The sequence below is a fragment of the Bufo bufo genome, chromosome 8 (genome assembly GCF_905171765.1).
Source record: "Bufo bufo chromosome 8, aBufBuf1.1, whole genome shotgun sequence".
In the NCBI taxonomy this organism is placed as follows: domain Eukaryota; kingdom Metazoa; phylum Chordata; class Amphibia; order Anura; family Bufonidae; genus Bufo; species Bufo bufo.
In genome coordinates this window covers 125,967,314-125,991,724 of record NC_053396.1, presented here as the reverse complement: position 1 = coordinate 125,991,724, position 24,411 = coordinate 125,967,314, and the positions used below count along the sequence as shown (strand labels likewise).

At 44.2% G+C, this 24,411-nt stretch overlaps 1 protein-coding gene across 5 annotated transcripts in view; it reads left to right on the top strand.

The window, feature by feature from the left end:
• The window catches only part of LOC121009336 (synaptotagmin-like protein 2), a 140,455-nt gene that overhangs the window by 83,320 nt on the left and 32,724 nt on the right, over positions 1-24,411 (top strand). For 4 of the 5 annotated variants that reach the window (XM_040442385.1, XM_040442383.1, XM_040442382.1 and 1 more), the window contains exons 3-7: positions 7,562-7,713; positions 15,456-15,543; positions 16,657-16,756; positions 17,867-17,954; positions 20,107-21,159. In XM_040442385.1, the coding sequence (XP_040298319.1) occupies positions 7,562-7,713; positions 15,456-15,543; positions 16,657-16,756; positions 17,867-17,954; positions 20,107-21,159 (1,481 nt within the window). The remainder of the gene's footprint in view (positions 1-7,561; positions 7,714-15,455; positions 15,544-16,656; positions 16,757-17,866; positions 17,955-20,106; positions 21,160-24,411) is intronic. The other variant, XM_040442386.1, reaches the window with a different exon arrangement.

Below are 24,411 nucleotides of genomic sequence, written 5' to 3'. Positions count from 1 at the left end.
GCCCGTGTTTGACACTGATCTTTCCTTTACCCCCCATATTCAGTCTCTCGCCCGCTCATGCTGCCTGCACCTCTAAAACATCTCTAGAATCTGCCCCCTTCAGACTGTGGAAGCAACAAAAACTCTCATTGTTGCCCTGATCCATTGCTGTCTCAATTACTATAACTAATTACTAATTGGCCTCCCCCTTACTAGACTGTCCCCTCTCCAATCTATCCTGTACGCAGCAGCCAGGCTCATTTATCTGTCTAACCGCTACTTTGATGCCTCCACCCTGTGCCAGTGTCACGGCCTATGGTGTGCGCTGTGACACTGTTGCTACACTTGCGGTTGCCCGTGGCAACGTGTTGCTGTTAGAGCATGCGGTGGCAGTGTCTCCGCCTTCTGCGTGATTGCCGGTGGTAACATATGCATTGGTATGCTTGTGTGTGCACTTCCCCTTTAAGTGGCTTCCTTCCCTTGTCTGGTGTTGGAAGGGTTAACTCCCTTCCTAGTGTTTTGTTAACACTGGGTTTGTGTGTGGGTGTGGCTGCTTGGGCTATTTTGCCTCTGCTGGATGCCTGAAGCTGGGGGGTACTCCAGCCATGGTAGGGTGGCCAGACGTCCGGTTTTAGGCCGGACAGTCCGGTTTTCAGGCTCCCTGTCCTCCGTCCGGCGCAGTGTCTGGACGGACACAGGGATGCCCTCCTTTTCAGTAGCTCACGTCTCAGACAGCAGCATTGTGCTGTCTGAGCGTAAGCTGCAGCAACTGACCGAGGCTTCTCTCACCCCCAGTCAGTCACTAGAGCCGCAGATATGGCTCCCTGTGGATGACTGAGGGGAAGAGAAGGACCCCGGCTGCCCCCGCTCACCTTCCATTCACAAAGTTCTTCCCTCTCCTCCCCCGTGTTTTTCCAGCCGATGGTGGGGGCGTGGCTTCACTGGCATGGGGGTGCAGCTTTGTGGTTTGGAGGCGTGGTTTGGGTCATTGTGGGAGTGGTTTGGGGTGTTGTGGGTGTGGTTTGGGCCGGTCCGGCTTTCTAGGGTGAAGCCAGTGGCCACCCTAAGCCATGGTGTATGCTGGAGCTATCCTCCTGGTCTTCATATTCCATCTCTCCAGTGAGGGCCACCCTTGTGGTCATAGATGTTTTTATGGTGTCTCACGTTTATTGCAGCTATGGATGTCCTTTGTTCCTGTGTGGTTGTGGTGTGTGCTTTGTCCTTTTAATGTTGGTGTGGACACCAGCACTTGTGCACCGGTTCCAGTCAGTGTGTCTGTGGCAGGTAAGTGTGTTGCTGGTTTCACTTACCTGCCATCTCCTTATAGCTGTATGTGTTCCCCTCTCCTTGCAGCCTGGCCTCAAAGACTCCTGTTCCTCCATGACTGGGATGAACAGGTTGTCTCTCTCCTGCTCCTAAGTGAGGGATTACCAGGGCGACTTAGGGTTTCTAGGAATCCTGAGTATGAGTCGTCCTACCATCGGGGTCCGCTCATACAGTGAGGAGTCAGGGAGAGGATTAGGGACGCGGTAGGAGGTGACCTGCTCCCTTATTACTCCTTTTGGCCAGGCTAATCCCCTTTACCCTCTGACACCGCACGGTGGGGGTTTCCCCCACTCCCCGCCGTGACAGCCAGTCAGTACAGGATTCAATTTAAAGTCTTCAATTTCACCCACAAAGCCCTCCACAGTGCTGCACCCCCTACATCCCCTCCCTCATTTCTGTCCTACCCAGGCTCTCCGTTCAGCTAATGACTTACAACTGACATCCACCATAATAGACTTCTCCTGAGCTGCACCAGTTCTCTGGAATGCACTACCCCAAGCATTTAGGTTAATTCTCAACATCCACAGTTTTAGGCGCTCCCTAAAAACCTATTTTAGGTTAGCCTATTGCATGCTCTGATCTAAGCCTCCTTCATTTACCGCTCCCCCTCCCCTTCAGAATCATTCTTCTGAACCTGATCCATCAATATCTATCACAATCCATGAACTCAAAAGCACTACAGATATCAGCTGTGACTGCTCATGCAGCCTTATATGTACTCCCCTATTGTGTTTAAGATGGCCGGACCATTGTACAAAACAAACACTTGTCACCTTCTGTGTCATCCCTATCTCCTCATAGATTGTAAGCTCTTGTGAGCCCTCATTCCTCTTTTTTCAATTGTTCACTTGTTTGCTGCTATGTTACTTAGGACTCTGTTTGTACTTGAACCCCCTGATTGTAAAGCGCTGCAGAATATGTTGGCGCTATATAAAGATTATAAGCGGGTGAAATATTAACAAATCTCTTACATACACTGCGAAAAATGTCCAAAATGAAATCTGCACATCACTTTAGATGTGGTGTGGACTTTAATACATTACTACTAGACGGAGCAATTTGGAGTACATTTTTACTAGTAGAAGGGGCACTGTGGGGGACATTACAACTGGACTGGCACTGTGGGGGGACATTACTACTGGGGGAGCACTGTGGGGGGACATTACTACTGAAAAGTGCACCGGGTGAGGGACAGTACTACTTGGGGGAACTCTGGGGTACATTACTACAGGAGGCAATTTGAGGGGTACACTGTGGAAGACATTACTACTGGGACACACTGTGTGGAGGGCATTAATAGTTTAAGGGGGTACTGTGGGGGACATTACTACTGGGGGAGCACTGTGGGGGGACATTACTACTGAAAAGTGCACTGGGTGAGGGACAGTACTACTTGGGGGAACTCTGGGGTACATTACTATAGAAGGCAATTTGAGGGGTACACTGTGGAAGACATTACTACTGGGACACACTGTGTGGAGGCCATTAATAGTGTAAGGGGGCACTGTGGGGGACATTACTACTGGGGGACACCATGGGGACATTATTACTGGGGGGTATTTGGGGGGACATTACTAGTGTAGGGGGCACATTACTACAGGAGGTAATTTGAGGTACATTACTACTGCAGGGGAGCACTGTGGGGGACATTACTACTGGGAAGGCACTGTGGGGGACATTACTACTGGGGAGCACTGCAGAGGACATTACTATGGGGGAAAATTTGGGATACATTACTGTTGGGAGGGGCTACTTTTATTACTAGGGTCATTTTATGGGACATTATTACTGGGGGGTATACAGGCATTATTACTAGGTGCACAATGGAGGGTATTATTATTAGGGGTGGGCATTTTAGGGTGCATTATTATTGCTGGAGGCATTAAAAGGGCATTATTATTAATTGAGGCATTTTAGGGGGCATTATTACTACTGGGGGGAACAATAATTTTTTTTTGCAGTATAGTTTTTAGGGCATTGAGGAGCACAGTCGGCACAGTATTGTGGGTGAGAGCAGAATGACACAGTTGGGACTCCAGGATGGGATGTTTGTGCTGAGAAGGTGGGGGGGATGATGGAAAAGTTTGGAATTAAAAATATCTGTGTGGCAAACTCGGCAGAGACAAGATGTGAAGGGATTTGTCATGGTGGTCCGGGCCGAACGGCGAAGATGAGGAAAGAAAACATCTTCATCAGAGGAGACGTCACTGGATGTAGTAGGTAGGTATGTAGTGCTGTATTCTACTGTATATTTGATAGAGCTGGCAGGCAGTATGCTGTTGGTAGAACTGTCTTGCCGCTTTAGGCTACTTTCACACTGGCGTTTTGAATTCTGTTTGTGAGATCCGTTTCAGGGATCTCACAAACGGTTCAAAACGGATCAGTTCAGCCCCAATGCATTCTGAACGGATAAGGATCTGTTCAGAATGCATCAGCTTGGCTCCGTTCCGCCTCCATTCCGCTCTGGATGCGGACACCAAAATGCTGCTTGCAGCGTTTTAGTGTCTGCCTGGCGATGCGGAGCCAAACGGATCCGTCCTGACTTACAATGTAAGTCAATGGGGACGGATCCGTTTTCACTGACACAATATGGTGCAATTGAAAACTGATCCGTCCCCCATTGACTTCCAATGTAAGTCAGGATGGATCCGTTTTGACTTAGACTTTTTTTTTAAAAGAATAATGCAAACGGATCCATTCTGAATGGATACAAGCGTTTGCATTATAGGTGCGGATCCGTCTGTGCAGATACCAGACGGATCCGCACCTAATGCAGGTGTGAAAGTAGCCTTATACACACATCTCACCTCCTTAGCCCCCCTCCATATGTTAATTAGAAACAAGAGGAGGAGGAGAAGGACAGAACGTGGAAGCTGGTTCTGACCACCTCCGAGGGGCACCTTCTGGGGAGGTATTTTGCACCTCTGGGGCAGCATCTTGTATTGCACTGTGATATTTGGTTCTACTGGGACTTTTGTCAACACGAGGCTACTTTAAATTCCCAGTCCACCCCTGTGCCCACCCCTCTCTTCAGTGGTGCCCCAGCAGCTGCTACTTCGTCTACCACTCCCTTCATCATTGCCCTGATTGGAAGCATTCAGACTATGACCAAAACACTGACTGTGTGAAAGCAGCCCATGCCTCATTCACACGTCAGTGTTTTGGTCAGTGATTTCCATCAGTGATTGTGAGCCAAACCAGGATTGGAGCCTCCACAGACATAAGGTATAATGGAAAGATCTGCACCTGTTGTGTGTTGAGAGCCACACCTGGTTTTGGCTCAAAATCACTGATGGAATTCACTGACCGAACACTGAGATGTGAATGAGACATAACTTTGGGGTGGACATCTTTCCAATGGGAATAAAACTGCATTTTCACCTTTATAAGGTAGGAGGTCATTTTAAGAACCCAGAAGTGTATGAATTCCCATCAGGAAGGTCCAGAGTCTAATAAGCCTCAAGACAACACATGCAAAAAGAAATATACATAGATGTGTGTCCAATTTTTTTTTACGGACTCCAGTTTCTCAGATTACAAAATCAGTACAGTCTTCTGCTATCCTGAATAAGATAAAAATATGAAACGTATGAGGTTTTCTACAATGAAACATGGCGGACATGTGGCATCGTACAGTATATGTTTTTCTCGAGATATGTCGAGTTAAGGAAGACACATCTGTGTGTGAACAGAGATATAAGATCAAAGGAAATATGGTAGTAAATGAGCCAAATAGCCCATAATAAAATGACAAGCAAAACAATTATATGGCCCAAAAATCATGTTTACAAGTAATACAAACTACAAAGAAAGCATGGTCACATAGCTAGAAGCAATCAGCCCCAAGCATTTAACTGGTCAAACCAGATTCATGATGACAATTATGTTAATCAGGAGCGCCTTATCCTACATATTTTCTGAGGTTCCCTTTTTCTAGTACTGCCCGGTTTGACAACTGCGCAGTACTAGGGGCACATATAAAATCATTTTTCACATCACTGCATTATAATCTAGATATTATCTGACATTCATGTCATATCATAAAATGTTGATATCACGAGACCTTTTCATTTTAGGTAAAAAGTATTTTCACTTTCATAAAAGCAAAACTGTAAAAACCAGTAGTACCAGGCACAGTCGCTGCAGATTAATGGAGCTGTGCCTGGTGACACTGTTCAATATCCCAGTGCTCCAGCACCACAGATTCAGAACCCTCTGCTTGAGTCTCCGCTGAGCCTGCAGCGGTCATGTGCCATTCATCATTCACATGAACACTGCAGCCAGTCAGTGGCTTCAGCAGTCATGTGTGCATGAACAGCATTTGACGGCAGGGGCCTGTGATTGGCAGCAGTGTTCACGTAAACCATGGACTCTGTCGCTGCAGGACCAGCGGGGTGCTGGAGCAGCAGTGCTGGAGCTGCAGGACATTTGGGGCTCATTCAGACCGCCGTATGCTGTCCGCAAAAATGTCCAGATCCGTTTTTTTGGGGGATTAGATGCTTCTATGGGGCCTTTTTTTCTTCTGCTCTATGGCTTCGTCAAACAAATAAAACATGTCCTATACTTGTCAGTAAAAATCAGGATGTGGCCCCATTGAAGTCTATGGGTCTGCAAAAAATGCGGACAGCATACAGCTGTCTGAACGAGCCCTTAAACAGTATTTTTAGAGGATTAGATGATTATCATTGAATTGTAAGATCTACTAGTGTCTAGAGCACAGGGGTGTTACAGAGCAGTGCTCAGATGATTCAGTCCCGCCTCTGAGTGCTCCAATTGCTCATTTGCATATGAATAAAAAGGACATTTCTCTGCAGCGATTAACGTACAGACAAAAGAATGATATGGTTTTATTCAGCATGATGAGCCCTACCAGCCAGTATGTCTGGTTTAATAGGGTTGATCCTGGTGACAGAGCCGCTTTCCCACTACTAAATATTTTAGCAAGTTGGCCATGACTAAGCCTCCCCTTGTGGAATTTGACAAACTCCTCAGTTAGGTCTCACAGCTCCGTTTAATACCTGTTACTCTGTTCCTAATAGATCAATAGTAAAGACCAGGTTACAATAAAGAAAATAAATTCTATATTCAACAATAAAAAGAAAAAATTCTAACATACTGTATGTATTGTTTGCCCAGATCAGTGCCAACCTCCTCACCATATCTGTCACAGCGACCTAATCTTTGTTGTTCGACATTGCAACTGGCGATTTCCTCTTTTATTATACTATGATATTGTTGTACAATATGTTCATGGAAGGGGTTCCTCAAGAGTGTAATAAATCTACATTTAACTTAAAGGGGTTTTCCAGAAGGAACACATTGATGACCTTTCCACAGGATAGGTCATCAATATCTGATTAGTGGGGGTCCCGCTCAGAGCACCCCCACCATCAATCAGCTGATCGAAGAAACAGGAATGCCGCAGCCTCCTCCTAAGCCAGTGCCATTACTTTCATCAGTCACATACACTAAGAACAGTTCAGTCCCATTCAGGTGGATGACGCTGCGCTTGCTATGCTGTGAAGAGGCTGCAGCACTCACCAGAGGTCTCTTCAAAAAGTTTGTCAATGGCTGTGCCAGGAGTCAGACCCCCACCGATCAGATATTGATGACCATTCCTGAGGATAGGTCATCAATATTTTCTTCCCGTAAAACTCCTTTAAGGGTACTTTTACACTTGCGGCAGAGTGATCCGGCAAGCAGTTCCGTCGCCGGAACTGCCTGCCGGATCCGTCAAGACGTATGCCAACTGATGGCATTTGTAAGACTGATCAGGATCCTGATCCATCTTACAAATGCATTGAAATTCCAGATCCATCTTTCCGGTGTTATCCGGAAAAACGGATCCGGCATTAATTTTTTCCACCGGACGGATCCAGCATTCCGGTATTTTGAATGCACTAATACATTCCTATGTATAAAAAAAAAATCAGGCAAGTCTTCCGTTTTTTTTTTGGCCAGAGATAAAACCGTAGCATGCTGCGGTTTTATCTTTTGCCTGATCAGTCAAAAAGACTGAACTGAAGACATCCTGATGCATCCTGAACCGATTTGCTCTCTATTCAGAATGCATGGGGATAAAACTGATCAGTTCTTTTCCGGTATTGAGCCCCTAGGATGGAGCTCTATGCCGGAAAAGAAAACGCTAGTGTGAAAGTACGCTTAGGTAAATGTAGAAGAAAGTGTATACAGAAATATGGGATGAGAGGAGCCATTATGGATACAGTTAAATAGATTATTATTTTTTTTCATTTAGACGTCTTCAGGGATCATTGAAAGATGAAAAAAAGAAAAAATTTGTGACCGGGGAGTGGTTTCATGATGTCAAGTTTCGACGTTTCAAGGAAGACTTACAAGGCTCTGAATTACTTAGAGCATCAATTCGGAAGAAGCGGAATCTAAATCAAAGTAAGCTTTATAGATGTCAAGTGTAATGGGTTATCATGTAATGTAGTTTTGCATTGATCATCATTAAAGGGAATCTGTCAGCTCCGAAACTGGTGTAAGTGGTGTATAGTGTAAGTGGTGGTGTATAGTGTAAGTGGTGGTGTATAGTGTAAGTGGTGGTGTATAGTGTAAGTGGTGGTGTATAGTGTAAGTGGTGGTGTATAGTGTAAGTGGTGGTGGATAGTGTAAGTGGTGGTGGATAGTGTAAGTGGTGGTGGATAGTGTAAGTGGTGGTGTATAGTGTAAGTGGTGGTGTATAGTGTAAGTGGTGGTGTATAGTGTAAGTGGTGGTGTATAGTGTAAGTGGTGGTGGATAGTGTAAGTGGTGGTGGATAGTGTAAGTGGTGGTGTATAGTGTAAGTGGTGGTGGATAGTGTAGGTGGTGTATAGTCCAGTTATGGTCAAACTCAATTGCATTCTGACGTTGTGCTCCCACAAACCAGCAGTAAAATGCATTGACAGGACTCTCGTGCTCACGTACATAATGGAGAGGAGTCCTGTCAGTGCATATTACTGCTGGTTTGTTGGAGCACGGCGTCAGAATGCAAGTGAATATGAAGATAATAAGATAGAACATGTACTATACTTGACCGCAAAATGCGCACCATGGACCCATCAATGGGTCTGCAAAAAAAATGGATGCAACATGGACATTACACAGATGCTTTGCGTATTTCGCACGTCCGCATTTTGTGGTCATGTGCCTGAGACCTTAATGTAGCTGTACCTGGGCAAAGATCAAGCCCTGCATAGGTTTATGAAAGGGGGACTGGACAAAACCTGAGCAGTAGCCCCATCAATGGCTCTACCCTATGGTACGTGCACCCTTGGTATAATTCCATTTCTAGTTCTGCAATTTTTACTAAGTGCTATCTGGCAAATGCTGTACACCCAACCATGTAATGCCTTCAGAAAGGGTGCCACAAAGAGTGCCAGTGCCAGTTTTAGTTTTCATTCCTTTCCAGCAATAGTTCCCAGTTCAGACTGGGCCTGTGCCAATGCAAACAGTACCTCGCTGCTATATTATATTTGTTAGCCTCCTCCTATGTTTGCCCATATCAGGTGACTTTCTCACTGAACAGGAAGTTGTTAAACCAAAGTCCTGGAGTGGATTAGCTGCAGTGGTTACGTGTCCTGCTCTGTCGGTATGGTTGTAACACGCTGACAGAGTGATGACATACCCCACCCGTGATATTTCTGCTATGCTGCCATGTACACTCATGGAAATCTCTTGTATTCTGCTTTTTTTTTTTAGCTTTTGTGCATGTTTATGTGTACACATTCAAATCGGACAGCTTTGCACACGACTCATAATTGCACAGATCTAGTTACTAATCATGTATGCATAAAAGCCGAAATTCTCTACACAGTGACAGCGTATGTGCAATGCAGCGGCAACGGCCAGGGCCCCTTTGGTAATTGGTGGTGGTACCCAGGTGTAGGAATGGCCTAGTGGTATAGGGTGGCCTAAAATGTCCCTTAATGTTTTGTGTTACCGTGCTCCTACCTGGATACGACTGGACCCCAGGCGTGGGCTCCGAAGCAGACAAATAGGGGGGAATAGTTGAGGAATTTGAAGAAATAATTGAGTCCAGACCTTGTGATGAAGTTGAATAGCAGCTTTACTTTGGTAAACTTTCATCAGACACAATCTTCCAACTTTGTCTTTGTCCTAGAAGGCTTTGGCATTAAAACTCTGGCAGGCAAACTCAACTCTGCTACATCTGTTGCTCTGCTGTACTGACAGGCTTGCTGTATAACTTGGCTTCTTCTTTATGCTGCAACTTCTCTCTTGGTAGTCTGTCTCTTAATTATGCCAGGGAACTCTCCTCCTGGCTCCTGAGGCTCTAAGCTGTGGCCTCCACTTCCAGCAGAGCTGAAGGTGCTTTGGCTGGCTTGGCTTGGTCTGGGCACGTCCAGCAGAGATGTGCCCAGCACACCATTTATCCCCTAGCAGGGGGTAAGCTAGACTAACTCTCATCCCCACCCTATCTGCAGGAAGTGGGACTCGCCCACTCCTTTACAGAGGGGGGTTAGAATGAAGTGGAAGGTTCCATTCTATCTAAGATAGCTCTGCCATATTTGCTGCCACCTGCTGGTGAACCAGGCACATTATATATTGACACAATGGTTGCATAGAAATAGGAATGCACATTGTGAAGGACTTGGAATAAACAAGATGACATGAGGTTAACCAACAAAGACAGTAGCAGGGTGCAGAAGTGGTAATGCCACTCTGGGGCGTTACATATGTATGTACTCAGTGTCATATGAGACGTGCGATTCCCACCTCTTTCCATAACCTTTAGCCTAAGGCTCATGCACACGACTGTTGCCTGTTTTGTGCTCCACGCATACCAGTCGTGTGAATTCCCCATTTTGCAGAACATCTGTCCGTCCTATAATAGAACAGTCCTATCCTGTTCCGGAAAGCAGACAAGAATAGGACACGTTCTATATTTTTGCGGATGCCATGGAATGGACATACCGCATCTTTTGCAGTCGCATTGAAGTCAATAGGTCCGCGTCCGACAGCACGATGGCTCAGTGGTTAGCATTGGTGCCTTGCAGCGCTGGGGTCCTGGGTTCGAGTCTGACCAAGGACAAGATCTGCATGGAGTTTGCATGTTTGCGTGGGTTTCCTCTGGGTTCTCCGGTTTCCTCCCACACTTCATACTGATAGGGACTGATTGGGGACAGTTGGATGTTAATATCTGTAAAGCGCTGCGGAATATGTCAGCGCTATATAAGTGCGTGAAATAAATAAATAAATACATCCGACCCCAAAATATGCTGATCAGATGTGAAGAAAAAATTAGTTTGTGTGCATAAAAGCTGACCAAAATGGGTGATTTGAACCAAAACGAACGTTCATCAGTTGTAACAGTGAACGATCGTTTCAGCCAACTGATATTCAGCCATCAGCCTACTTCTACCTAATGTGTATGGCCAGCTTTACAGCAAAACCACAGCCTGCTAGGTCAGGCATACAGAGGTAGGACCTGCACCTATCATGAATTTATGGCACATCTTATGACTAGGCTATAAAGCTTAGTGGCAGGCACATGGCATTGTAGATTATGCGGATTTTCCACATGCGTTACTTGTAGATTCTGGTGTGGATTTTGAGGCGGATTTGCACCGGATCTCACTATTTGCATTGCAAAGGGTGAAGTCTGCACTGAAAATCTGCACAAACAGTACCTGCTGCAAATTTCAATATCCTCATCCCAGGTCAATTTCTGTGCAGAAAATGTTTGCACCATGTACATGAGATTTTGAAAATATTATCTACTTAAAGGGGTTGTGCTGTTTCCTACATTGATGACCTATCCTTCACAGGATGCATTTCTGGGCCCCTGTGAACAAGGCAGACATAGCAGAGCTGGAGAGGGTTCAGAGGAGGGCAACTAAACTAATAACTGGAATGGTTGGACTACAGTACCCAGAAAGATTAGGTTTATTCCGTTTAGAAAAAAGACTGAGGGGAGATCTAAGAACTATGTATAAATATATCAGGGGTCAGTACAGAGATCTTCCCATCATCTATTTATCCCCAGGACTGTGACTGTGACGAGGGGACATCCTCTGCGTCTGGAGGAAAGAAGGTTTGTACACAAACATAGAAAAGGATTCTTTACGGTAAGAGCAGTGAGACTATGGACCTCTCTGCCTGAGGAGGTGGTGATGGTGACTTCACTTAGGCTACTTTCACACTAGCGTTCAGAGCGGGTCCGTCTGATGTCTGCTCAGACGGATCCGCTCCTATAATGCAGACGTTTGTATCCGTTCAGAACGGATCCGTCTGCATTATAGTTTGAAAAAAAAAACTAAGTCTGAAAGTAACCTGAGCGGATCCGTCCAGACTTTACATTGAAAGTCAATGGGGGACGGATCCGTTTGAAGATTGAGCCATATGGTGTCATCTTCAAGCGGATCCGTCCCCATTGACTTCCATTGTAAGTCTGGACGGATCCGCTTGCCTCCGCACGGCCAGGCTGACACCCGAACGCTGCAAGCAGCGTTCAGGTGTCCGCTCGCTGAGCGGAGCGGAGGCTGAACGCTGGCAGACTGATGCATTCTCAGCGGATCCGCGTCCACTGAGAATGCATTAGGGCTGGACGGTTGCGTTCGGGGCCGCTTGTGAGCCCCTTCAAACGGAGCTCACGAGCGGACACCCGAACGCAGGTGTGAAAGTAGCCTAAGAGTTCAAGAGGGGCCTGGATGTATTTCTGGAGCGTAATAATATTACAGGCTATAGCTACTAGAGGGGGGTCGTTGATCCAGGGAGTTATTCTGATTGCCTTATTGGAGTCGGGAAGGAATTATTTTCCCCTTGAGTGGGGAAGATTGATTTCTACCCCCTTGAGGGCCGCAGGTTGAACATGCCTGGCATATAGTATAGAGCAGTGGTTCTCAACCAACGGTATGTGCCTCAGGTCCAGGGGATACACAACAAGCATCCAGGCTGTGTCCTCATATTGCGAGTTTTCAGTAAAAAATCATGACAAAATACTGTCAATTTGTTTTGGTTTGTTGGAAACCGATAATGAAAAATGTGCAATATTTTGAAACAAGTTTTTGAAAAAATCATGGTAGAATATTGCAGTTTAATTACATAGGGGTGAGTGGCAGCATTCCTTTTTCTAGGGGTGGGTGCTGTCATCAGTTGAACGGTCTGTAGATGACAGGATTTTTTTTGTACTGGGACTGGGTAACTATGGTATAATTGTAGCATAACTGTGATGTGGCCAGATTGACAACTAAATGGGTGAATTAATTGTACTGTCAAATGAGTACTGGCAGTATGCAGCTTTAATTTGACACAGAATGATGGCATTATGTAATTAATGATTGTCTGGGAAGTATTAATGGAGTACTACATAAACACTGTATGGCGGCAGTAATTAGGGGAAAGCTGTGAACCTCCACAAGCGGTATTGAATTTTTCTTGTTGCTTTTCATGCCTGTTGTATTCAGTTATATTTGATTGCTTTAAGCATGCACTTGCAATACTGGCAGCGTTGGTTATAAGCAGTACGCTGGGTGCATTTTTCTTAATTTGCAATGAACCGAAGTTTTGGGGGGTCATCGTTTGAAATGTATTTGACTGGAGGATACAAAACGGAGAGAGGTTGAGAAACACTGATACAGAGAATTATACCAGAACTTGTAACAGATAATGCAGAATTATAACCAGTTCATAAACATGGAGTAAAATTAACATGAAAAACCACATATATATAAATCTGCTGCATAAGTGATTATTTTGTCTCAGAATTTGCTGTACATCAACCGGTGGCTGAGGTGACGCATTTCCTCCGCAAGTTACTTGACATCGCCGATGTAAGGATTAGTAAATCCGCTCTTCTACTTTCATATTTCACATACCATAGTAGAAATCAGACCTTCAATGTGAAATTTAACTAACCCCCACAACTGCTGATTTGGAAACTTGAGCCTATTAGACCCACATTTTTTTCCAGTCGGATTTCAAAAAGTACCAGCTGCAATAGTTAGATTAGGATCAGGATTAGAAAAACATGGGTTGCGTTTGGTATTGCAACTCAGCTCCATTGAAGTCAATAAGGTAGAGCAAGACTGCACACAACCTGTGGATGGGGGTGGTGTGGTTTTTGGAAAAAAATAGCCCCTTTTTCCTAATTGTGGACTACCTCTGTAATGGCCTATACTGAAGTGCCCTTTACACAGGCTGAGCATTCATAAGATAATCGCTGGCGGTGTAAATGTGCCGCTGATTACCCAATGAACAAGTGAAACTCGCACACAAATCCTCATTTCCCGACAGCAAACATGATCCGCTGCCGGCAAACAACGAGTCAGTACGGGCTACAGCGATGGCATAAGCGAGCGCTCCTCCCCATTTTTTTTGATGTGTGCAATCTTCTAAGCCAGGGATCAGTAACCTCCCGCACTCCAGCTGTTCTGAAACTACAACTCCCAGAATGCTCCTTTCACTTCTGTGGGAGTTACAAAAACAGCCAAGAAAGTGTGAATGCTGGGAGTTGTAGTTGCACAGCAGCTGGGGTGCCGAAAGTTGCTGATCCCTGTTCTAGGCTTAAATGCGCTTGATACAAAAACTAGTAGACCTGTGTCACACTTTGGAAAATTCGGCACGTGTCCAGGGCCAGATTTACCTATAAGCAGAACACTATATAGCTACGCCCCTGCACATCCCAAGGTGTAACCTGCAGCTCGCAGTCACAGACAAAAGATCTACACAACTGCCAATGACGTTATGGACTGTTCTGTACTATGCTGTATAGAGTGTTGCCAGCACACACCAATCCAAGAGCAGGGAGTAGTGTCTCAGACTGCCAAAGCACAATTGGGGTCATTTACAAACATTTATACACCAGTTTCAGGTGTAAAAAGAGGTGAAAACCCCCTTTTTAAAACTTTTGCAAGGGTGTTTTTATGCCATCCTCACCACATGGGAGTGGCGGGGGGCTCCAGCAAATTTACTATTATTTACTGCTGAAAACAGGCATAAAAGAGGAGCAAAAACCACTTCAGGCACACAGATCGCCAGATGTGCACCTAATTTATGAGGAGGAGTACAACTCCATAAATTAGGCGAATCCTTCAGCAGCGCAGGGAGGAAACAAAGACTGTGCATAGATCGGGTAGTCTGAGAAGTTGGCAGCTATTATATATGAATGCAGATTGGACCAGGAACTGGTGGATCGCCATCAGAATCACTAAAAAGGATCGAATGATTTGGGGTTTTAAAGGATTTAATTAAACATTTAGGTTCTGCAGTATTCCTGCAGATTTATAATAAATTAGTATTCTGCAGCCGCTATGTACTGTGAAACATAGAAGCTGCAGAAGCCAAATGGTGCAGAGTTTTTAAGACAATCTAAAAACAGGATCTTTTTTTGTTAACCTAAAATAGGTCTACATAATTTATTTTTATTTTTTTACGTTTCCCTGTAGATGTCCTTAGGCTTTATGACTTATGGCTCTCCAGGCATTACAAAACCACCTAAAGGGCGTATTACACTTTCAGATTTTACAGCAGGTGGTCACTAATGAGCGCTCATAGTAACGCTTATTAGTGATCATCCGATAAATGAGCAAATACTGGCAGCAGATCGTGATGTCTAATCTCAATTTGCTAGCAGGAAACAATGATTCAGTATAGGGAAGAGCGATGGTATAACGATGGAGATCGCTGCGTGTAATAGCTAGTGAGCAGGTAATTGCCGGGAAGGTACGCTTCCTTCCCAACAATCGCCTGTTAAATCGGGCTGTCTAATACAGCCTTAAGTTTATCCTTGCACAGATGAGACAGCCTATTCAGCTGGAATGCAATTTTTTCTAGGAGTGGCCTGAAGAACATAGCAAATAAGAACAACTTTTCGGGGATTCAGTCCTTCTCTATTCATATCAGTAAAGAAATATTCTTTCTCATCATCCTCTTAATTTGCAGTGCTAAAATCTTGTGGGTTAATACAATGAGCACATCTAGAGTCAAATTTTGTAATACAAATAACTAAAAAATTAGTACCCAAGAGTAGATCTTGGGGGCCACAGCTGAGGTAAAGGTCACAGTTTTTTATATTGCTGGATCCAGGAAGAAAGGCTGCTGTTTCTACATTGAAATGTGTATTATATGTTCTATATTAACTGTAATCGGATGAAATTAATATATTATCCACATTTTACTCCACAATCAGGCATAAAGAATGGAAAAGGAGATGGTTTCAAAGAAGCAATACACAATCTATCCACACACGGGGAGCTTGACTCTCAGGGACAGCAAAGGTAAACTCACATGAAAACGCAAGTTAACAAAGTCTAGACTGAAAACCAGGAGCTTCTAAATATTCTGGGATGGCATTACTTTGATCGTTTCACTATAAAATTTCCTCCCTCAACTTTCACAGCCTTGCAAAATATTCTAGAAATTATATAGTTGCCAACAGTCCCAAAATTGCTGGGACTCCCCATGAACTCTCTCCCTAGCTGTGCCTCACCAACAACAGGGGGTTGCCTCACCATGAACTGCCTCCCTAGCTGTGCCTCACCAACAACGGGGGGTTGCCTCACCATGAACTGCCTCCCTAGCTGTGCCTCACCAACAACTGGGGGTTGCCTCACCATGAACTGCCTCCCTAGCTGTGCCTCACCAACAACGGGGGGTTGCCTCACCATGAACTGCCTCCCTAGCTGTGCCTCACCATGAACTGCCTCCCTAGCTGTGCCTCACCAACAACAGGGGGTTGCCTCACCATAAACTGCCTCCCTAGCTGTGCCTCACCAACAACGGGGGGTTGCCTCACCATGAACTGCCTCCCTAGCTGTGCCTCACCAATAACGGGGGGTTGCCTCACCATGAACTGCCTCCCTAGCTGTGCCTCACCAACAACGGGGGGTTGCCTCACCATGAACTGCCTCCCTAGCTGTGCCTCACCAACAACAGAGGGTTGCCTCACCATGAACTGCCTCCCTAGCTGTGCCTCACCATGAACTGCCTCCCTAGCTGTGCCTCACCAACAACGGGGGGTTGCCTCACCATGAACTGCCTCCCTAGCTGTGCCTCACCAACAACAGGGGGTTGCCTCACCATAAACTGCCTCCCTAGCTGTGCCTCACTAACAGGGGGAACCTCACCATGAACTGCCTCCCTAGCTATGCCTCACCAATACCAGGGGTTGCCTCACCATGACATGCCTCCCTAGCTATGCCTCACCAATACCGGGGGGAACCTCACCATGAACTAGCTGGGACACCATTGTACATGCACCTTGTACACTTTGCATACTTTGTTGACTGATTAAAACATTTCTTGTGGGGATAAAAATGCAAAGTCATTAAGACCACCAATGCTGTGCAGTATAATGATATATTTCTCGTTTCATGCTTCTTCATTTGCAGTCCTGTTGATGGTATTTATGATAGGACTGCCAGTGTGCCTCAGCTGCAGATAGATCCATCTGTAGAGCCTGAATCATCCAGTCACAATTCACCAGAAAAGGCAAGTAATTATAAGATAAGTATGTTTGGCGTTATGGGATATTTTCATATATGACTATATAGAACAATAGGCAAAAGTGACTATAATCACCAGTGTCCGCACCAGTCTGGACATCTGTTATGAATGCATATTATATACTATCTAAAGATGCTCTTTAGATACCTGTTTGCCGAATGCTTGTTTGGCCGACAGCTATCTCTCCCACCCACCATATACTTGCACATGCACTGGCAGTGGCATATCTTCAGAGCAGGCATATTGGAATCTCCCCCATACAAATAAGGTCAGCTGGTCCCACCAAAAATGGCAGGTTTGGCTGAGATTAATGTATCGTGTATGGCCAGCTTTGGCCTTGCCGTCCATCACTTAATTATGCTTATTATTAAAAAGACACTAATTGAGAACTAAGCAAACAAAAAGAGCTAAAATTGTAGCTACAAATGCCCTAATATTGTCCTCATCCTCAATCCCATCTTATCCCATATTCCAGTCTAAATATACAAGACCTCCATTTGTGTCCCAGTAAGCACACATTTGTCCTCCTCTTTTTTTCTCCCCTCCAGTGCTTCTGCATGTGAAACAATAGCTTCAGGAAAAGGTATTGGTCTAGGGCAGGGATGAGCAAACTGCGGCTCTCCAGCTGTTGTAAAACTACAACTCCCAGCATGCCCGAATAGCTGTAGGCTGTCCAGACATGCTGGGAGTTGAAGTTTAGCAACAGCTGGAGGGCCGCAGGTTGGGCATCCCTGGTCTAGGGTGTTACCTTTTTAGGTTAGTTTCCTTTCTAAAGCAGTTTTTCAGGATTAGAAAAACATGGTTACTTTCTTCCAGAAACAGCTCCAGACGCGTCCATTATTTGTGTCTGGTTTTGTAGTTTTACTGAAGTGAATGTGGCTGAGTTGCAGTACCATGCATATCCTATGGACAGATGTGGGGCTGTTTTTGGAAGACAGCAGCCATGTTTTTCCTAATTCCTAGAAAACCCCTTTAAAATCATCTCTCCAAGGATCACAATAGAATAGGATTCCGGGAAACAATAGGCCCTCCATTGTTTGTCCACTACCTGTCTAGCTGCAATTGGCAATATTTCTATTATTATTATTTTTGCAGAGGAGCCTCAATGGCAATAAACCAGTAGACCGTGTAACTAATGAAGGCTTATCTCCGTCTTCTGAGACTCAAAGCTTTCCTGAACGAGGTAACGTCTATGAACCTTTCTCGTATCTGCTATATATCTCAATTATTTGGGGCAGGATTCATGCCCATTGTTTGGTGACCTTCATGTACAGAGCTTGATGTTTATTACGGTAAAATGTAACCACAGCACTTTATCTCGCCCACTGATGTTTAAAGGGTTTTTTTAGCTGGAAAAAAATGTGTGACCTCACTGATCTCCCGCCACTTCTGTTCTGGCACTGCCCAGGTGCTCGCTGATCTCTACTTTCTGGTCCCGTATCAACACGCAGGAAATGCCTGGAAATGTATGCACATCTAATTACTGGCCACAGCAGTGACCCGCCTTATCCAGTCATTGGCTGAGTGGGCATTTCCTGTGTGTCAAGATGGGACCAGGATGGACAGACCAGCGGGCACCTGGGTAGCATCAGAACAGAAGTGGCGGGGATCAGTGAGTATTGTATCGGTTCTGTTATTTTTTTAACCCCCTTTGAGCCTGCCGCCTCCAGTTTTTTTCTTGCTGGAAAACCCCTTTAACAATTCCTTAATTGTATTGGATTATCATACAAGAACGATTCTTGGTTGTAGTGAATAACATATATATATGTCTATTAAATACCAGACTTTATTTTAAAATAAAAAAATATATCCAGTAATGCATTATGCATTTTTTTAAATAATTTTAACGTATTATGAATGTTCTGAGTTTTAACCTCCATTTTTTTTATTTATTTGCCATTGTGAAATAACTGAGTTTCTACTGTACCTTGAAGTAGCGTCAGACTGGCCCACCAGAGTACCAGAGGGATCCTCCAGTGGGCCCAGGCTCTGATACAATAGTGGGCCATAAAGGTGCAGGAGACTAGGGTCTTTTTCTCTGAATCAAAACCAATTAGACTTTATTCTCGTGGCCCAACCCCCCTATCTTAAATAATTTCCTCTGGTGGGCCCAAAGAACTCCAGTCCGACCCTACCTTGAAGTGTATGTTCACATGATCTAAGGCAGTGGTGGCGAACCTATGGCACGGGTGCCAGAGGTGGCACTCAGAGCCCTCCCTGTGGGCACCCGCATCCTGGAATAAGTCTATGGTGTACCAATATGCCTTGGACTTTTCCTGCCATTCATCAGCGCAGGGCGCACTATGAACGGCACAGGCAGAGCACTGAATGTAGGCAGGGTATTATAGCTAAACGATAAAGTACATGGAAGATACACTATACTGGACTGTAGTATTCAGGGTGAATTACCGTGTCGGCACTTTGCGATAAATAAGTGGGTTTTGGGTTGCAGTTTGGGCACTCGATCTGTAAAAGGTTCGCCACCACTGATCTAAGGCTTCTTTCACACTAGCTGCCGGATCCGTACTAACGCTTGCACATGTGTGCTGCCGGAAGTCCGTCCCGGCATTCACTATAATGGGGACGGCCAGGAGATGCGGCCACAGCACGGCAAACATGCCGAGAGGTGGCCGGAAAAGCCCAACGCTAGTGTGAAATAAGCCTAAATCATATTCAAAATGTTATTGTGTCTGAACACCATTTTACAGTTTATACTGTATATAGAAGAAAAATTACTTTATCAAAAGATAGATTTATTTACCTTGTATTTATCTTTAGTTACAGCAGGTTTTATCCCAATTTTCACCTAGGGCTTCAATCACAATACTGCAGACTGCTGAGCCGAGATCTCTTGGCATTCTCTGCTGGTTCAGTATCAGCATAGAACTTATTGGTATTTTGGGATGTGTGATCTTTATACAAGGTGCTGTACAGTAATCTGATGTGCAAAAAATGAGTTTCCCAGAACGTAGAGATGTAGAGAACGTTTCATTACTGAATCAAGCTGTCAGGGGTATGTACCGACAGGCTGCTTAAGTGTTACAGCACAACACTGAATGCATCTTTGGGCTATAGAACAGGATATAACGCAGAACCAGTCAGAGATAAAAAATTTAAAAAAAAGCCAAAGCATTAGCTATGGAGAATATATACTGTATATAGACTTACCTGCATATCACAAAAAAAGCTCTGGTGTGTTGACAACGTCTTGTATACATCTGTATATTGTATACACCTTTATTATGTGCTACATACTGCAGCATGTTTGCTCTGTATATTCTGTATTTTACCATAGTGTTAGTTTTATAATTATGTGTCATTTTATATTTCCATAGGAGAACACAGAAGTAATCTGCAAGAGAGCAGCGCACCAAATAAGAATTTAATATCAAGACCTGTTCCTCTTGCTAGAAAAATATCTTCTCCTGAGAAAAGTCCAAACGAAGAAAGTGGAAGTCCTAGTAAGATACCAGTCAAAAGGAAAACAAGTAGGGAAGCATCAAAGACTGACATTTCAGCACAATCGGATCATTCAAGCATCACTTTCAAGAAGACAGAAACATTGGCACAGTCTGGATTATCCTCTCCAGAGACAGAGCAGCCGAAAAATGTCAAAACCAATGCAAACTTTGAAGTCCATTCAATCAAAGAGATGCAAGGAGAGCAAGATTCCATTCTAGACAAAGACCAGTTTATATCTCTAAGAAAATTTTGGGAAAAGGGAGCAGGGAATTCAGGGAATGCAAGTCAGGGCCATTTAAAGCAAGAAGCAGAAGATGCAGTGAATTTAGATGAGTCTCCTGCAAAGCCTAATCACTCAGTTACTATACAATCCACCACAAAAGTTAATAGCGAGGAGAGATCTCTACCAGAGTATACACATCGACTGAAGTATTTCTCACAAAGACCTCAAGTGGTATCCTCCAGTGAAGATGAAATGGTCCATGTGGTTCCACATCGAAAAACCCCATCCTCTTCAATACCAAGATCAACTTATGCTAAAAGCAAGGGTTCATCAAATTCGAGAAGTATGTCTGTATCAGAAAGCAATGGGACAACCTCACACAGTGAGGACAACAGTGGCGTTAATCGCTCTTCTAAGAAATCAAAGCTTCCAGTTAGAGCTTCTTCAGTTGTCAAGGAGACTAAAGGTGATCCTACTTCTTCTCCCAAAGACAAGCTACCTGTCGTTTCTGTGCCAGAGATAACAGACTCTGTGGACGAAATCATTGTCCCACAAAGCAAACCAAAAGTAGCAGAGTCACTTTATAGCAAGGTTCAGATTTTAATTGATACTGTGTCCTCTGATGAAGAACAGGGAGGGACAGATAAAAAACCCAAGAGTGAAGAAGACAAGACCGGACATTCACTACTGGAAACTGAAAACGGTAATACTGTTTGTATTGTATTCAGCATGTTTTAACTTCTGTCAGGGGTTGTTTCAGATCTTACATGATATTAAAATGTAGAATAGATTAAGGAATATTTGATCTGACCTATTATATTTGAGGAATACTTCAGAAAATAATATGTCATACAATAGTGTTCTCTATAGTGCAGCCATTCATTAAGTCTGTGAAGGTTCTCATTTATCCAGGTCATGGTATATCTGTAAAGAATAAATCAAGGCAACTGGACGTACTGTAGATTTCTTGAAAACGTTTCACTCGTTCTTCCAACGAGCTTTCTCAATTCTGAGTGACTGTACAAGCCATTCATTAAGTAGCCTTTTGCACGTACCAGGAATGTGGACAACATGTTACTAGGCAGTCAAGACATAACTTATGTGGTTTTGGCTAATAAATGCACATTTTTGGGGAAATATAGAGCTAATTCCATAGTTTCCCCACAGAAGAGCTATACATTGTGGCAGCTATGGTTGGCTATGTTATGGAGATAGCAGAGCTAGCCAAAGTGCTGTAGCACAGCAGAGCCGCCGCAATGCCCTCATAGTGATTTACAATAGCCACAGAACCCATAATGGCACTTTCAGTGATCCGTAGCGACAATACAGTTTGAGCACACACACATTGGCTGAACACTCGTCCGATAGTATTCCTCACGCTCAGTGTGCACAGACATGCATGGTTTATTTTGAAGGGAAAAGAGAATAATTCTCTTCCAGACTCTTCTGGCAGTGGTTCATCTCCCACAAGGAAATAAAGATCGGCATATTGAAATCCAACATGCACAATTTTTCTTTCCCTCAAATTCTGCAGTAGAAGGAAACACAGGAGACCTCAAGGTTGGCGAGTTTGGATATCTTTTATCTTATGTGTTTGGCTAGTTTGAGCCAAGGTGAAGATCGGCTAAAAAGAGTGTCTTTTACGCTAACATTTTCATAAGTTAGAAGGATAGTCCATTGATTATTATAGTCACCAAGTAATGCTTCATCTGCACCATTTTGGCACTGCAGGGAAATTAAAGACTTGTTGCTGGGTTCCCACACAGATTGAAGATAATCATTGGGTTCACATTATACAAAAATTGTGGGGTTTTTTGTGTGCCATCTGAATATAGAAGAGTTGTAGTACATGCTGATGTCACCTTGGTTTTTACCAAATTTATTGGTTCTATCAGATTTCAGTAGTGCTACTCCAAGTAAGGGTGCATTCACAGGACCGTAGGTGTTTTGCGGTCCGCAAATTGTGGATCCGCAAAACACTGATACCGGCCGAGTGCGTTCCACAAATTGCGGATCCGCAAAACATGGATACCGGCCGTATCTTTTTTGCAGGGCCACGAAACGGAAAAACGGATGCGGACAGCACACGGTGTGCTGTCCGCATCTTTTGCGGCCCCATTGAAATGAATGGGTCCGCACCCGTTCCGCAAAACATGGATACTGGAACAGAACGGATGCGGATCCATTTATACTGTCGTGTAAATGCACCCTAAAGGGAACGCTCTGATACAAAAGTAAAGAGCCAAAGTAAATATAAAAGGACATACATCTGCCAGGGATAAAAGATGAGTTCTTGGTCATGCCTCCTGGGCTGTTAGCTCAAACTGTCTGTACAATTTTTGAACAGCGACAGATATAGCCACTAATGCTGAAACCCACTATGATGTCACAGTAGGTTACCTGACAGAAACCTACTTGTGATGTCACAGCATCATACCTGACAGAAACCCACTTGTGATTTTGCAGGATATTACGTTAATGAAATCCACTTGTGATGTCACAGCAGACTACCTGACTGAAATTTACTAGTGATGTCACAGCAGATTACCTGACTGAAATCCACTAGTGACGTCACAGCAGATTACCTGACTGAAATCCACTAGTGACGTCACAGCAGATTACCTGACTGAAATCCACTAGTGACGTCACAGCAGATTACCTGACTGAAATTCACTGGTGATGTCACATCAGATTACCTGACTGAAATCCACTAGTGATGTCACAGCAGATTACATGACTGAAATTCACTAGTGATGTCACAGCATCATACCTGACTGAAATGCACTTGTGATTTCGCAGGATATTACGTGAATGAAATCCACTTGTGATGACACAGCATCACATATGACTGAAATCTACTTGTGATGACACATCAGATTACCTGACTGAAATCTACTTGTGACGTCACAGCAGATTACCTGACTGAAATCTACTTGTGACGTCACAGCAGATTACCTGACTGAAATCTACTTGTGACGTCACAGCAGATTACCTGACTGAAATTCACCAATGATGTCACAGCAGATTACCTGACCGAAATTTACTAGTGATGTCACAGCAGATTACCTGACTGAAATTTACTAGTGATGTCACAGCAGATTACCTGACTGAAATCCACTAGTGACGTCACAGCAGATTACCTGACAGAAACCCACTTGTGATGTCACACATGACAGAAACCCACTTGTGATGACACAGCAGATTACCTGACTGAAATTCTCTTGTGATGTCACAGCATCATACCTGACTGAAATGCACTTGTGATTTCGCAGGATATTACGTGAATGAAATCCACTTGTGATGACACAGCATCACATATGACTGAAATCTACTTGTGATGACACATCAGATTACCTGACTGAAATCTACTTGTGATGACACATCAGATTACCTGACTGAAATCTACTTGTGACGTCACAGCAGATTACCTGACTGAAATTCACCAATGATGTCACAGCAGATTACCTGACCGAAATTTACTAGTGATGTCACAGCAGATTACCTGACTGAAATTTACTAGTGATGTCACAGCAGATTACCTGACTGAAATCCACTAGTGACGTCACAGCAGATTACCTGACTGCAATTCACTAGTGATGTCACAGCAGATTACCTGACTGAAATTCACCAGTGATGTCACAGCAGATTACCTGACTGAAATTCACTAGTGATGTCACAGCAGATTACCTGACTGAAATTCACCAGTGATGTCACAGCAGATTACCTGACTGAAATTCACTAGTGATGTCACAGCAGATTACCTGACTGAGATTCACTAGTGATGTCACAGCAGATTACCTGACTGAGATTCACTAGTGATGTCACAGCAGATTACCTGATTGAAATCTACTTGTGATGTCTCAGGAGATTACCTGACACAAATACATTTCTGATGTGACAACTACTCCCCTGACAAACACAGTTGTGATGTCACAGCAGCTCAGTGGATAAACAG